The sequence below is a fragment of the Solea senegalensis genome, linkage group LG5, assembly GCF_019176455.1.
Source record: "Solea senegalensis isolate Sse05_10M linkage group LG5, IFAPA_SoseM_1, whole genome shotgun sequence".
In the NCBI taxonomy this organism is placed as follows: Eukaryota; Metazoa; Chordata; class Actinopteri; order Pleuronectiformes; family Soleidae; genus Solea; species Solea senegalensis.
In genome coordinates this window covers 8,806,808-8,822,633 of record NC_058025.1, presented here as the reverse complement: position 1 = coordinate 8,822,633, position 15,826 = coordinate 8,806,808, and the positions used below count along the sequence as shown (strand labels likewise).

The 15,826-nt window shown below is 38.2% G+C and overlaps 1 protein-coding gene across 1 annotated transcript; it reads left to right on the top strand.

Annotated features, from left to right (window-relative positions):
- Positions 1 to 8,036: 8,036 nt before the first annotated feature.
- On the top strand, positions 8,037 to 14,556 carry LOC122769030 (eosinophil peroxidase-like). Its single transcript, XM_044025290.1, has 15 exons — positions 8,037 to 8,119; positions 8,612 to 8,678; positions 9,077 to 9,164; positions 9,303 to 9,478; positions 9,591 to 9,723; positions 10,159 to 10,288; positions 10,464 to 10,670; positions 10,843 to 11,191; positions 11,891 to 12,051; positions 12,153 to 12,411; positions 12,517 to 12,687; positions 12,792 to 13,029; positions 13,108 to 13,307; positions 13,392 to 13,418; positions 13,514 to 14,556. The coding sequence occupies exons 2-15, from the start codon at positions 8,612 to 8,614 to the stop codon at positions 13,933 to 13,935; spliced, it is 2,628 nt and encodes an 875-aa protein (XP_043881225.1). The 5' UTR covers positions 8,037 to 8,119; the 3' UTR covers positions 13,936 to 14,556.
- The last annotated feature ends 1,270 nt before the right edge of the window (positions 14,557 to 15,826 follow it).

The window sequence follows — 15,826 nt, the reverse complement described above, 5'->3', positions numbered from 1 at the left end:
TATTAGTTCAACCTCCACAACATTTACTTTTAGATTTGTGCACATCATAGTAGGAATTTCTCCTTCCTCTGAACAAATTGCAAATGCTTTTGGACATGTACCCATTGATTTCTTTGAACACATTTATCTCTCACAGCACCCGGTCGTAACAAGGGTCTTTCTGCATGGAGTTTGCATATTCTCCTCGTGTGTGCGTCGGTTTTCTCCTGGTTCTCCCGTTTCCTCCCACAGTCCAAAGATATGTAGATTTGGGGATTAGGTAAACTGGACACTGAGGGGTGTCAGACTCATTTTTAGTTAAGGGGCCACAATTTCATCTCAAGTGGGCCGGACCTGTAAAATAATAGCATCTCCAAATGTTTCCCTATGTTTTCCTTTTTATTGAAGTATCTTTTTTACAAAACAGACTATGATGAACGAACGGAAGGAAAAATAAGTGCAATTTTAACAATTGTATGCCCAAGCTTACCATTTACACATGTGCATTACAACATACAGATCACAGTGGATCTACAAAGGCACAAAAGATTTAGTCACAGGCATCTGGTAGTGAAAAATATAGTTTGACACCCCTGTTCTAAGTTGACCGTCGGTATGAGTGTGATAGTGGATGGTTGTTTGCCTGTTTGATCTGTCCGGGGCAAACCCCGCTTATCACCCTATGTCTGCTCCAGGACAGGAGGAGATATTTGAGTGTAAAATAAATGCACCAAACACAGAAATAAAGAAAACACATCATTCAATTGAAATGCGATTTGGTGTTCGTGCGGAGACACCGAAAAACAAACCAGTAAAACAAGTCGTCCTCGTGTAATGTCAACAGTGCCTTTGCCAGCAAAACCAAATGCCCAGATGCATCTTTGACTAACATAGTATTTTCGGTCATTTGCAAACACTTCCTGATTATCAGACTCAAGTTTCCATAATTTGCGTGGCAATTAACAGATTGGACCAACTATGAGGAAACGCGCTCCTTTCTTTGGCAGCAAAACCATAAACAGAACAACACAAAAAGATAACCAAGCTCTGGTTGTGAAGTGATTTATGAGATCAAATAATTGTGTCTCATGGTAATAGTTTGAAAATGTGGCACTATGACATCAAAGAGATTTTCTTGTGAATTTAACATGAAATATAAACTTGATTTAAAAAAAAAACTAGGCAGAGAATAATAGATTAGTGTGTGTTTAAACAGTTTAAAATATAATATTTAATATAATTATTCACAGGAGCAGCGGCAGAGAAATGTTGCATGTGGTAAATTGCAAATGGATTATTTTACCATGTGTTTTTGTTTTTGCACAAATACTGGATAGAAGTTTGACTCTCTGAGATGCACTGAACAGTTTTGATGGCACTGGCAGGAAACCTGTTAGCATGAATTATCAATATATTGTTTTGTCTTATTAAGTTTATCCCTGTGAGTGTTTTTGATTTTGTTGTGGTGGTTGCTACTGGCAATCATCATTCATATACTGTATATGAGGGATATTGTTGTTACGTTAGCACATTTGACAAGACGTGGTACTTTTGACATGTTGTTGTTGTTCACTTATACGTATGTTAAATAGTTAAAATCTAAATATTAAATGTTACACCTAAATGTTAAGTGTTGAATCTAAATAGTAATTGTTAAATCTAAATGTTTTTTTAAACATTGCTTGAAGCTAAATGTGGCAAAATGTTGATGTTATTTTCAGCTTGAGAAACTTCATAATAATGATCATATTAGTAATAAGGGATAGGAACTGTTAAAATATCAAATATCAGATGTTTTTTATTTTACATAAAGAGCCCCGTTCACTACGACTTCCAGTTTTTATTCTTATTATATTCTGTGTTGAACTTGCTGTAAAACACAGCCTGCATGTATTAAACAACATCATTCTCAACTGTATGAGATTGATGAACCCAGTTTTGTCTCAAGATAGAATGTTACTGAAGAGGATTGGTGCGCACTTAGTCACCAGCAGCTTTTTGTGTGGTTGTCCAACCCTGAATGTACGCGTTATCATAACACTGCCTGGAAAGTTCTTTTGTGCTGATGAGAGAGAGATGAACTCTCTTAGAGTGACACTGATAAGTTGTATTTTTAAGAGTTTCTCTCTGTTGTCAGTCTGCATTCTCTCACCTACACAGCATAAATCAGGTGTAGACACGTTATTGTCCCTGGAGGGAAAAATATTTGTTGTCGTAGGTTTGAGAGAGAAACTCCAAATGCTTCCATTCCACCACTATGCAAATTCTGTACAATATGTCCAGTACAGCAGTGTCAACTTCAGCGGATGAAGTTTGACAAGAATCAAAAGATTATCAAAAGAATAATTATCCTCCACATGAGGGTCACGGGGTCACAGGGCTGCTGGCATCCCAGCTAACAAAGGGCTAAAGGCGGGGTTACAGTACTTTTTTTTTTAGTACCTGCTCTAGCGAGGTTCCAGTGCCAAACTGTAGATCAGTTTAAAAGACTTAACAAGCCTAAAAACGTAGGTTAATCTCCAACAATTACCAGGGAAATGTCTAAAATCTCAGGTCTGGTGTATTTAGTGACAACACTGGATTTCAGTCCAGTGACTGTGTCAGATGGTGTCTGTGCTCCGGTCATGGAGGAAGTAGTGAACAAATGTTTTTATTTTAATTAACTGATTGTAATTATTCACTTCCGTGTGTGTGCGTGTGCGTCTGTGTGCGTGTGTGTCACCTTAACATTACATGATTTTTTTCTTTGCTTTCAGTACAATGGAAATACCTCACTCTTGCACGCAGGCACTGACCTTTTCTTTACTCTATTCTGCTGTTGAAATGACAAAGTGCCTGCAGAAATCTGTGCTCAAAAGATGAAATGAATTTTCCACGCTCAGCAACACACCCTGTCATGTAAAGGAGTTACATTTCCTTCACATTACCTCAGAATCGTTGCACAGCTACTAGTCACAAGCACTAGTAAATGATTTGTGACATAATTAATGTCTTCTTATTGAGCCAGTTCAGTTCAGACACTGTTGAACGGTAAAGAAAGCAATCAAAGTTTTCGTATTAAACCTCAAATTAAGACATTTGCTGTGTATTGTATTATCACACATTAGTCACAACTGCATGATATCTCAAGAAACAAATTGAATATTTTGGGGTACAGTATTACAGAACAGTATTAGGGCCACATGTAAAAGAAAATTGAAGAAAAAGTCAGAATTAATCTCAGAATCCTGACTTTAATTCTGACTTTTTTCTCAGAATTCATGCTATTTTATTTTTATTTATTTACACGTGGCCCTCATACTCTTTCTAAAAATATTGAGGCCAAGTTCAGAGCTGGCTGAGTCGCTGCTGTTTCAATGACAAATGAAACCACCATATTTCTTTTATGATCTGTCTTATGTCATCGATCAGCACAGGGAGGAGTTTCAAGAGAAATAAAACCTCCAAGCTGAATCAAGCATGTTTCCCAGCAGTAACAATTAATTTCAATCACAGCTTTCAAAAGTAAACGATCATTAAAACACGCCTTAGTGTTCTGACCCTACAGCCAGTGCTCATAGAGTCAAAAGACTTGATTTTGTTTTACGATATAAATACTTCATCTGTTCATCATCAGTAGCAGAATTATTTGCGTGTTAACACATTAAATATAAACAAATGTCAAAGATGACTCCATTTAATCCAATTTGAAATACAAATACAAAATAGTGTTTTCTTTTGGCATTACCGATTGTGTTATCTTTATCCGTATAATTCTGCATGCTTTAATCACTCACGTTAGATTTTATCACCGCCTTAGAACCAGAGACACCACATGCCTCAGTAAACAATGCACTAATCTCCCCATTGTGTTTGAAAAAAAGGCAGTCAGCGAGTGACCAGAGACAACAAGAAACCAGGGTGAAAAACATTTAAATATGAAGCTTAAATCCTTCAGTATGACAGAATATGTGCTTCACAAAAAAGTGAAAATAAAATTTAAAAAGCAAATACAACAATAAAGCACAACACAAGGTTAAAAACCCTGTTTCAACTTTAAAAGAAACTAAAAACACAGGGTACACAAGAATAAGATGAAACAAAAATAGCAACAGCGAAGGCAGGAGTAAGTATCATTTATTTTTATTTGTATCCGTTTGATAAAAAGCCTTAAAGATATTAAACATTTGCAACGTGTGCAAAGGTCATCAGTCTTCAAAGGTTCAAACGCTCGTCGCAGAGAGAGAGAGAGAGAGAGTGCGGGGGGGTGGTAACCATGTGTCACCAACACTGACAGGCATTTTAGCAGGCGCCTCTGCACGTCTTCACACCAGGAAATGATCATTCACTTTGATGACATAACTTTGCATGACTCCCAATTGTTTGTCTGTGATGTAAAAAAATGTTTTTCATACAGTAGCACATGAATAAACTCAGTTGAGAACATTCAGACAGAAACGAAAGATTTTTTACGTATATATTTTACGAATATGTCGGAATATAGAAATTCACTTTGTGTCACTTTGTGAAACAGAAAAACACCCACTGTTGTTGTCTGTGGCTCTGTGAAATTCAGACGAGGTTCAGAATGTATAAATGATTCAATGAGATAAATGAGACAAATTCACTGCAACATTATGTAAATCCTAATTTCCTCTCTTTCTCTCTCTCTCTCTCTGTCTGTCTCTATTTCTGTGTCCTCATCTTGCAGGTTGCAGGATCCAGATCCAGTTTCGAGGCTATTATTAGTATTACTATACATATCATCACTGTTATTAAAATGCTATAATTAAAAGTCTATGTACAGTGCCTTGAGATAATGTATGTTGTGATTTGGCGCTATACAAATAAAATTTAATTGAATTGAATTGAATTGTTTATCAGTTTGTAAGAATATATAAAATATACAATAAGAATAAATAAAGTGTAAACGCGTCAGTATCAAACCTCCTGATCTACACATGCATAAAGTCTGTTTGTGAGGGTCCGTGCACACGTGAACAAGTTTTGCAAAAAGTTTTTTACGTCATTTTGGCTTTTTAGTCACACAGAAGTGATGTTTTTGGGTGCACTGAAGTCTTATTTTTGGAAAAAAAACGTGCATACATCTCTGGACTTCAGCCTCAGTCCAAGTACTGTTCCAATTCACAAGTACTCGAGCAACTAGTACGGTTCTCACTCTCTATGCGTCGGGTGGTGACTTGAGCATACTTGGGGAAAGCCATGTATCCCAGAATGCATTTCCCCGGAACATAATATCGGCAGAGAAAACACAACAAAAAACATCTTTTTCTGTGTCTTGGAACGCAGCTTTAAGATCATTTGAGGCAGGAAATGAGTCATTTAGGATTCAAAAATGGTGGTTTGTTGGAGATGAAGACCTGCGGAGCTCTCGGCCTGTTGAAATGCTCTGATGTAAAAGTATTGACCTGACTGAGTTGGTATATTATTCATATTTTATTTATTTTGATATGACAACAACTATATATATATATATATATATATGCATTTATTGAAAGTATTTCACTTTTTTCATTTATCAACGCTCTGTAGGTGGCAGTAATGAGGCTTAAGCGCTCTGTCTCTCTGTTCTTCTTGTGTTTGGGATTTTTTTGATCTATAACCTCATTTTTACTACATTTCCGTCTCATCACTACCCTACATATTCATACATTGCTTCCTCTAGAGGGGAGTGCTGAGTACCAAGGTTGCAGGCATCAATAAAGCATAGCATCCATTAGCCATTTATACTTTTTTTTCGTTTTTGTGGCGGTGGAATGTTGGAATGTTAGACCACTTAATGGTAATGGTAAGTCGTCCCATGAATGGCTAATGTTACTTGTTGGTGTTGCAGATGAGAGAGAACGACGCCATCGTGTTTGTTCTTTTGTCCGGCAACAGAACTGCACTTAATTCATCGTCACCAGGGAGGAAATTTTGGTGCATGCACAGAACGCCAAGTCCAGAGTAATTCCGACTAGTCCGACTAAAGGCCTGTAAACACTCTGCTCACATTTTTCTGTTCTTGCAGAGTACGTACAGGCCTTAAGAATAGCTTGATTTTAGTCGGACTAATGTGAACCGAACTATTTTCTTAGTCTGACTAAAATCAGACTTTAGGTATTTTAAATGTGACAGAGCTTTTCTGTGTGTTTTAGTAGGAGTTGTGGCTCTGTTGCGTCATTGACCCATATTTTAAAAAGGGAAAGAGAAACAAGAGTGATCTATTGACCCATGTTTTAGACACAAAATCCTGAACACTTTAAACCCCTTTCTGTAATTCTTTACTCCACTGTTACATTTGTTATTTGTTGAACCAAAGCAGTATAAATCCATGCTTTCATGTTAATTGTGACAGATTATGACCCTGTACCATCAGAATATCATGACAGAAGCAATGATGGTGCATGTAAATTGCTCTAATTCGCTCCTGGCTCACAAGCTAAATGTGCACACATTACAGATAACGTGGTGGTAAAGTTGTTCATAATTTGGATTTGTTTTTTTTTTTTAATGGAAATGATGAAATTTAATATTTTTTCCAAGTGTTTTGTGCATGAAATGAAAGGTTTTTTTAAGATGAAGTGTTTTATATATGTATATATATATATATATATACAGTGTGTGTGTGTGTATATATATATATATTCAATTGAGTTAAATTAACTTACTTTTAGTTAATGCATTTATTCTATACATGTAAAAGATGCTTAACTGTTAGAATCTTATTGTACACCAATTAGACAGACAGACAGACAGACGACTTTATTGATCCCTTTGGGAGGTTCCCTCGGGGAAATTAACACCCTCGGGGAAATTAACAATAACAATAACAATTAAAAATAAAACAAGAAACTATGAACGATGAGACAGGATTAGGGAAAATAAAGATGCTTGGATCATGTGCACTTTGACAGTGATATAGACATGTATGTATATTTTTATATTTAAAATGATCTCTCTTTAATGGAAGGCTGGAGTTGGAGAAAGTTGTTTGCTTTTACTAGTTGTTGTTGTTGTTTTTTGTATTTTATGTAATGACCAAAATGCAACCAGTGCATAAAGTGATTCTATTTTAATGATAATAATAACACCAATAATTAGATGTGATTAGCTTATTTAAACATGATTAATTGGATAATTAGGTACTAATTAGAATGAGAAGTACAGTACACATACAGTGTAGTATCATATAGCAGTTTGAAAATATCAATGTGATACCCAAGACTTTTGGCACACACTTTGAACATTTGCTGGAAGGAAGACACCTTTAATCAGAGGATCAGGGGGAAATCCTCAAGTCTGAAACTAACTTGACATGGGAAGTTATGTCATGATTTGTGCTTGTAGTAATGATTCATTTTCTCAGCACGTCCATGAAAAGAAAAGAGTCAAACTATGCGTTTTACCATCCCACGCTGAGAAATCTGCGTGTATGTGTCTCGCTGTCTACTGTCATTGTGTACACTGTCATTTTACACTTCATCATATAACAAATGATGAAGCAAGTTGTTGTGTTAGTTTGGAGCTCGTCCCTTTGTGTCTCCGATCATGCATCGGTTTTTCGGGCAAGTGTGACGAGTGACATACATGACTGGCGTGCTTTTGTTTGTTTGCGTGTCAACAACAGACAGACGACAAAACATGAGGAAATATTATATCATCATTTCAATAATGATAGTAAAAAAAAGTAGATTGAAAAGTACTTACTACTAAGTTTAAAAGGTTTATTTAACAGGAGAGTTCATTGTGAGTCAATTCTATTTTGCAAAATTCTTTACAAATATATATACAAAATCATAAATACAGGGGCGTATATTGAAGATGTGTCCATATTTCACCAAGAATAATATCACATTATTGATTTCAAAAAAAGATGCTACGTGTGTCTCATCAGTTGAAATGTACAAGGCTTTTAAACTTTTTTTTGTATCTCTGCGCAAAGGAGGAACAAGGAAGCAGAAAAAAATGTTTCCTTTGAGTTTGCGGTTTGCGAGAGGGAGGGAAAAAATCCCGACGTAACACGTAAAACAAAAGCATGTGTGACTATAAAAGAGCTGATATAGAAAGAAAGATGAGAGAAACATCCACTGCTGCTGCTGCTGCTGCTGCATGAGACAAACAAACACCAGAGGACAAGCCAGAGCCACCATCTGCACAGGTTACTATTAATATTATTTTTATTTCATTCTATTTATTTCTTTTTTTTTTTTCTTAATAAATAAAAGTACCATAGTAAATCATGTATTCGATTAGATTTGGATTTTCCCCATTAGATATTTTGACTATTAATTCTAATTCTTTTTAATACATGTATATTAACTTGTATGATAATTGGATACATATTTGCACAGACAAACAAACCATATGTATAATTCATATAATTATAATGTTCACATGCAGTTGTGATAGCTGCAATAATGAATTGTTTTATGTTTGTGTATGTCTATTTTTATATTAAACTATATATGGGGATATATATATGTTTCTTTACTACCTTTTATCTTCTGCACTGATAAGGAATGGACAATAACTATATTATATCTTATAGAATTGAATTAAGAGTTCATCCTTAGACCAGTGTGTATGAATGAAGTATTTGTTATTTATTTGTTATTTATTTGTTATTTATTTGTTGTTGGTTCCTCCTCAGATGAATCGTCTCCTGTGTCTGCTGGCTGCGGGTCTTTACCTGTGCTTGCAAGGCCACGTGAATGCTGGTGAGTGTGTAAATAGATGAATACATAAATAATAGTGACATCTAATGAATGAATGAATGAATGAATGAATAAATAAATGCATGCAATTAAATATTTGCAAAATGCAGACACGAGAAATAGACTCTGTTTGTAAACCAATCAATCACAGCTTCTTCTTCTTTATTATTATCATTATTATTAGTAGTAGTAGTAGTATTTTATGCTGCAGATAAATATCCGTTTTTCTGAATTGATAATAGATCATTGGTTTGTTCCTGATATTTGTGTATCAAACGCAAATCGAAAACGGTTTTTTTTTTTCAAATCAAATTCTGAATCTGTGTGACATTAACGGAGGATTAACACAAATTATAGTGTTTATTCATTTCGGTTGTTTTTTTTAATGTGTGTATTTCCAGAGGGCCGCTTGAGCCTCAGTTTTATCCAGGACGCTGTGAGGACAGCAAGGGCCACCGTGGACGAGGCCTATGAATACTCCAGAAAAGAGTGCGTATACACTGAACATGTCGTCGATTATTTATTTTACATCATTTAAAATGCAAACTAATCTCTATTTCACTCATAAATTGACTTGTTTTGACATTGTTTTATTATTATTATTATTATTATTATTATTATTTCCAGGAGCGTTGGCCGCGTGAAGAGGAATGCAGCCAAACCCTCGGACGTGCTGCGGCTGTTGAAACAGCCCGCTGGTCTGACCCGCAGTGCCGTCCGTGCCGCAGACTACATGCACGTCACTCTGTCATTCATCCACGGATCTTTGGCACGGCGGTCAAAACGCTCCATCAACGCCACAGGTGTGTGTTCAACCCTCCTGTGAGATTAACGACCTGCTGCAGTCTGTTTCTCACCGTGTCTTCCTCCCTCTCTCTCCCTCTCTCTCTCTCTCTCTCCCCCTCTCCCCCTCAGATCTGATCACAGAAGACGACCTGGAGGTCATCGCCGGTCTGACCGGTTGCTCGCCCCGACACCGTGTCCCTTCCTGCATGACCACTCCCGATTTAGACAAGTATCGCACAGCCAGCAGCGTCTGCAACAACAGGTAAATCAACTCGAGACTTCTAATTACTTGCAGGAAGAAAGTCTCTGACTTGCTGCAGCTATTTGATTTTTCAGCCATGGGGTAAATTCCAAACATCCCTGCCAAAATGAGCTGTTTTCTTGTGAAAACACTCTGGTAAAAGCTGTGTTTGTCTTAATGAAACACCAGGTTTATTCAGCTTTTATTCAGCTTTTTAAAAAAACAAAAAAACAAAAACACATGAAGAATATTAAGATATAAGCAAGACCAGACATAAAACATAAAACAAACAGACCAAGGTGCAGAATGTTCTCTCTAATATCTGCACTATATATGTACAATATATATACATATGTATATATATATATATATATATATATACACATATATATATATACATATATATACATATATACATATATATAAATGTATTAATGTATTTATTTATCTTTTTAGAAAAGACACTCGGAGGGGAGCTGCCAACACACCGTTCACCCGTTGGCTCCCTGCTGAGTATCAAGATAAAATCACCCAGCCCAAAGGTTGGAGCAAGGGGCGTAAAATCAACAGGAACAGACTTCCATTGGTAATCTATTCACATATGTGTGTATATATATACATATATATATATGTGTATATATATATATATATATATATATATATATATATATATATATATACATAATGCAGTATTCTATATATTCAGTGTTCAGTACATTATACAAAAGACAACAGTGCTCACGTCTGCGTCAAATCCACAGGTGAGGGAAGTGTCGAACCAGATCCTGCGCTCCGCCAACGAAGATGTGGAGAGCGACCCGCTCTACACTCACCTGGTGACCATCTTCGGCCAGTGGACTGACCACGACTTGACCTTCACTCCTCACTCTCCCGTCATCCGTTCGTTCAGCAACGGGATTGACTGTGAGAAGACGTGCGAACGCTCAGAGCCCTGCTTCCCCATCCAGGTCAGTAAGAGGACACACACAGATGTACACACACACATCAGGGGACTTTAGAAATCCCCTGATTTCCTCAGCCTAACTTTAAAACATGTCTTCACCTTAAAATGTAGTCATTTACATTTACATCATGAGGATTTGAACGCTGATGATCAACTGCTTCTTTCCGTCCAAACAGATTCCCAAGTCAGACAGCAAGTCAGAAAAATGCATGCCCTTCTTCCGCTCAGCAGCAGGTTGTGGTTCCGCCAACACAGGTCACCTCTTTGGCGGGAGGACTGTCCGTCAGCAGATGAACTCTCTCACTGCTTTCATCGACGTGGGCCAAGTGTATGGGTCGGACGAGACCAAAGCTCGCTTCCTCCGTAACCTCACCGCGGACGACGGCCTCCTAAAGGTCAACACAGAGCACAGTGACAACGGCCGCGAGCTCCTGCCCTTCGCCAACATGAGCGCCAACATGTGTGCCACGCGAGCACACATGACTGGCAACAGCAGCGTCGAGGAGGTGCCTTGCTTTCTGGCTGGTGAGTAGTCACGGCAGTCAGATTACGCAGAAAGAGTTGAAACTAGAAAATTTGCTGCTACTTGCTGCCGGTTTGGGTGGATGGAACCTTTATAACTTGTAGTATTTAGACAAAATAGTATTTTTGTGGAATCAACCTTTAAAACTTAGAGAGAGATGGTTGCACAAGCCCCTCCCCCTTCCAAACACCTGTTTCGTACTGTCCAAAATTGGTGAAAAACAGACAAAGCAATATGTTTTAAAGTTGCTGTATTTCAGGAACGGTTGATGATACGATTACGTTTTTGGTTTGTGAGCGTCAGGAGACTTTTTAGGAGCTCCCACATTTAAATTTGTGGAAAAACGGGTGTGGATTGACAGAGAACTTACAGTTTTACTACCACCCTTTTTAAAAAAAAAAAAGCTCCAGAGCTGGGTTTTAACATGTGAGTCAATGGGAGGTTTGACCAGAACGCTGAGCTTTTAGAAAACAATGGAAACAACACACAGGGTTAGACAACAACGTTGTTATGTAAAATAGCACGCCATTCATGATCAAATGGCACGTTTTGATATAGAATGTGTGTTGTTTTTTCTCAAAACTGCGGGAGGAGTTTCAACTCTTGGGAGTTCTCATTGGGTTGTGTTGCTAAGCAGGGCAGGCACTCTAATGACCTTTAACTGGGATGATTAAAAACCTGCCTCCTGCCTTGTCTCCCAGGCGATGAACGCTCCAACGAAAACATCGCTCTGACCACTCTACACACACTGATGCTGCGTGAGCACAACCGTCTGGCACGTGCCCTGTCCGCTCTCAACCCTCACTGGAATGGAGAGACCATCTACCAGGAGGCCCGAAAGATCATGGGCGCATTCTTCCAGGTAAGAGATGAGCTTTTTGCTGTGTGATGTTCATGAATCCAACAGCAGTGATTGAGAGGGAGTAGATGTTCCACTAACTCAACACCTTCTCTGTTCGTCAGGTTATTACCTTCAGAGACTACCTGTTCCACATCGTTGGTCCTGACTTCATTGCAAGGCAGCTGTCCACCTATCCTGGTTATGATGAGAACGTGGACCCCAGCATTGCCAATGTGTTTGCCACCGCTGCGTACCGCTTTGCTCACCTGATGGTCCAACCCTTCATGTTCCGTCTCAACGAGAATTACGAGGAGCACAGAGATTTCCCAAGTCCGCTGCTGCACAGGGCCTTTTTTGCACCATGGAGGATCATCTTTGAAGGTTTGTGTCCTGATCCAAACCTTTTTTAGTCTTTACCTTTACCCGCAGAGAGAGAATAAATAAAAACAAAGTGGTGTAAACTAAATTCTCTGTTGTGCTCTTTAGGTGGTCTGGATCCAATCCTGAGGGGGCTGGTGGGTCGCAGGGCCAAACTGAACACACAGGAGCACATGATGCCTGATGAGCTGCGGGACAAACTGTTTAAATTCTCCTCTGAGTTGGCTTTGGATTTGGGGGCTCTCAACATGCAGAGAGGCAGAGATCATGGACTCGCTGGTATTTACTGACTTTCTATTCCTTACCCTATACCTTAAGTTCATGCTGAGGCACATCTGGAAGGAAACATGACGGATGTTCTTTCTCTGTCTGACTCTCTGTAGGCTACAACAAGTGGCGGGGGTTCTGTGGACTCTCGAAGCCAAAGAATCGAGCTGAGCTGGCCGAGGTTATGAACAACACCGTTCTGGCCGATAAACTTATGGATCTGTATGGCACGGTTGAAAACATTGACGTATGGCTGGGAGGAGTGGCTGAGCCGTTTGTCAATGGAGGAAGAGTGGGACCCCTGTTTGCCTGCCTGATTGCCACTCAGTTCCAGAGGATTCGTCAGGGAGACCGGTATGTACATTTACCGTCAATTTCAAAACGACTCCTTCTTCTTCAGCTTTATGTTTATTATTTGATGTTAAATTTCAGAATGTGGTGGGAGAACGATGGAGTATTCACTGATGCTCAGAGGAGATCCCTGAGGGACACGTCCCTTGCCCGTATCATCTGCGACAACACTGGCATCACTGATGTGCCTACGAGACCATTCCAGTACCGGCCTCGTGGGACTGGTTACAACCAGTGCAAGGACATCCCTGCCTTTGACCTCAGTCCATGGAAGGACAACAGTGAGTTAATGTTCTCATATCCTTTCTGTTACATTCAACTTGTTTTTGAAACATGACTAAATTTTCCTCTTTCATTTCATGTAGAATCCTCATCAGGATCAAGAGAATCAGGTAAATCCACTGACCACTTCAATTAACAAAATAATATAAAAGTTACATTAAAACAGTTGTTCTCATATCTTTTTGTTTTTCTTGTCCTCACACAGAAGCCAAAAGATCACCTGTTGTAGCAGCTCCAATGCACAAAGAGGTCAAAGTTGCTTTCTCCGTACGACTTGGCAACAACTTCCCTGAAGCCGGTAAACCCATCCCGTTCCACGAGGAGATCTACAATGGACAGAAGAGCTATAACATAGAGACCGGCATTTTTACCTGCAAGGAACCAGGTGTTTATGAGTTTCAGTTCCACTGCATGATCTACCAGAACGCTGGCAACGTGGATCTCATGCACAACGGCAAGCTGGTCCTGCACTCGTTCACCACGCGGCAGTCTGGCTACATCACAGCCAGCGGCAATGTGTACATTAAGCTAAAGCAGGGAGACGAGGTCTTCCTGCTCGCCAACTATGGCGGCAACGGCCTGACCAGCGACAGCTTCTTCTCAGGACATCTGCTGTTCACCGAGTAAGAGGCCCCTGAGACTGAACCACAGTTCAGTCGACCTTCAACCCATATTTTATGTGTGCTAACTACGGAAGTGTACTAGGGCCACATGAAAAGTCTGAATTTAAAAAAAAAAAATTTGACTTTTGTCACAGAATTCTGCCTTTTTCTCAGAAATCTGACTTTAATCTGAGAAATCTGGCTATATTCTGACTTAAATCTCGAATTCATGTTGTTTTTTGGTTTTTGGCCCTAATACTCTTTCGTAGAAAAGAATAGGACTGTAAACAGTGTGGTATTATCAGACGATGGATTAAAAGCTTTGTGTTGAATGACACAACGTTCATGTTGCACTGATGTCTGCACTGTAAATGTGCCAATGTGAAAAATAAGGTTAAATCAAGAGTTAGTATGTACTGTTATGTGCTGCCCTAATGATTTTCTTTTGAATTTTAATCATGTAACTATCTACTACTAAGACAGCTTGACTGGAAAATGAATGTATCTGATTTAAATAAGCTAAAATTGCAAGCATTGTGATTTATTTGTAGTTTAAATCATTTGGAGAACATTTGTTAGTTTCTTCGAATGAAAGTGTACGATTTTTGTTGATTTTTACATCAATAAAGGCTTGCTTTGAAAAATGGCTAATACTGTATATATTCTGGAAACTGTCTATAATGTACATTCTATTTTAACTTTTGTGTAGTCATATTGTTAATATACAGTATTTCTTGGTAATGCATGTTTATTATTTTTTATCTTCATCTTTACTGTCCTTGCTGCTGTGACAATGTAAATGTCCCCACTGCGGGACTAATAAAAGACTGTCTTATCTTATCTTAATATACAGTATATCCAGCTGATGGCATTCCTCAGCAGACCAACAGATGGCACTAACATACAGAGAGTAAAAGGGTTAGAAAAGCCCCACATGTTATGAATTGGTATTTATTTCAGATATTGCACTGTACATTGGCTCTTCTGTTATCATGGAAACATAGAATGGAATATTTGCTTTATTTCGACTTTATTGTAGTACAATTTATTTTCCACAAACCTAAGAGAAAGTCAGCTCAACAGAAAAGTGCAGATATGCAATAGTACACTTTAATTTTCTTCTTTTCTTTAACTGTCAACTTAATTAATAATTTTAATATTAATAATGTTGAATTTATTTATTTATTGCTGTTTCCGTATTTCAGGGAGACCATTACCACATTCTTGCACATCACCTCAGCCATCACTTATTCCTTCCCCTGTTTCCCTGTTCCCCTGTCCTGTGTCTTGGACTTTATTTCTTTTGTCCTGCATGTGCCACTCTCAACTGCCCCACATGGATAAATAAAGTACATTTCTACATCTGAGATTATCATAAATGAGATCTCAATCTCAATTTGTCTTTTACCTGGTAAAATAAAAACAAATTGTATTTCAGTTACATATACACAATTGTATAAATGTTCAGTCTATCACTGATTGGGATGATGTTTAGAGCAGATGCTAAAGGTAAATAAATATATGTATATGTTCCCTCAAATCACCAGAAAATCAAACATGTCTTGTGCACTTTATAAAACTGTAACAGTAATATTCAAAGAATATGTTTTGCCCCGGATATTAAAGTTACTTTTCTTCAAATGTATTTAATGTCAGGTAAAAGATAAGTTATTTAATTTAAGATAGTGTCAAGCTTCGAGATTTCGTTAATTAACAAGTTGCAACGTGCATTTTCTGCCACTAGGGGTCTCTCGATCAAAACAATACAAAAAAGAGCTAGTTTGGTGACGTTGTAAAAGCAGTGTGGGATCATGGGAATTGTTGTCTTGTTGTCTCACAGACTCTTTGAGGCGAGAGTAGAGAGACAGAGAACACAGCAAACATCTATAGTATAGTCATACAAAAACAAAATAACA

Coding starts and splice junctions, on each gene's coding strand:
- LOC122769030 (XM_044025290.1), top strand. CDS start 8,612: ATGAATCGTCTCCTGTGTCTGCTGGCTGCGGGTCTTTACCTGTGCTTG. Junction 11,192..11,890: donor GGTGCCTTGCTTTCTGGCTG/GTGAGTAGTCAC, acceptor CTTGTCTCCCAG/GCGATGAACGCTCCAACGAA. Junction 12,052..12,152: donor TCATGGGCGCATTCTTCCAG/GTAAGAGATGAG, acceptor TCTGTTCGTCAG/GTTATTACCTTCAGAGACTA.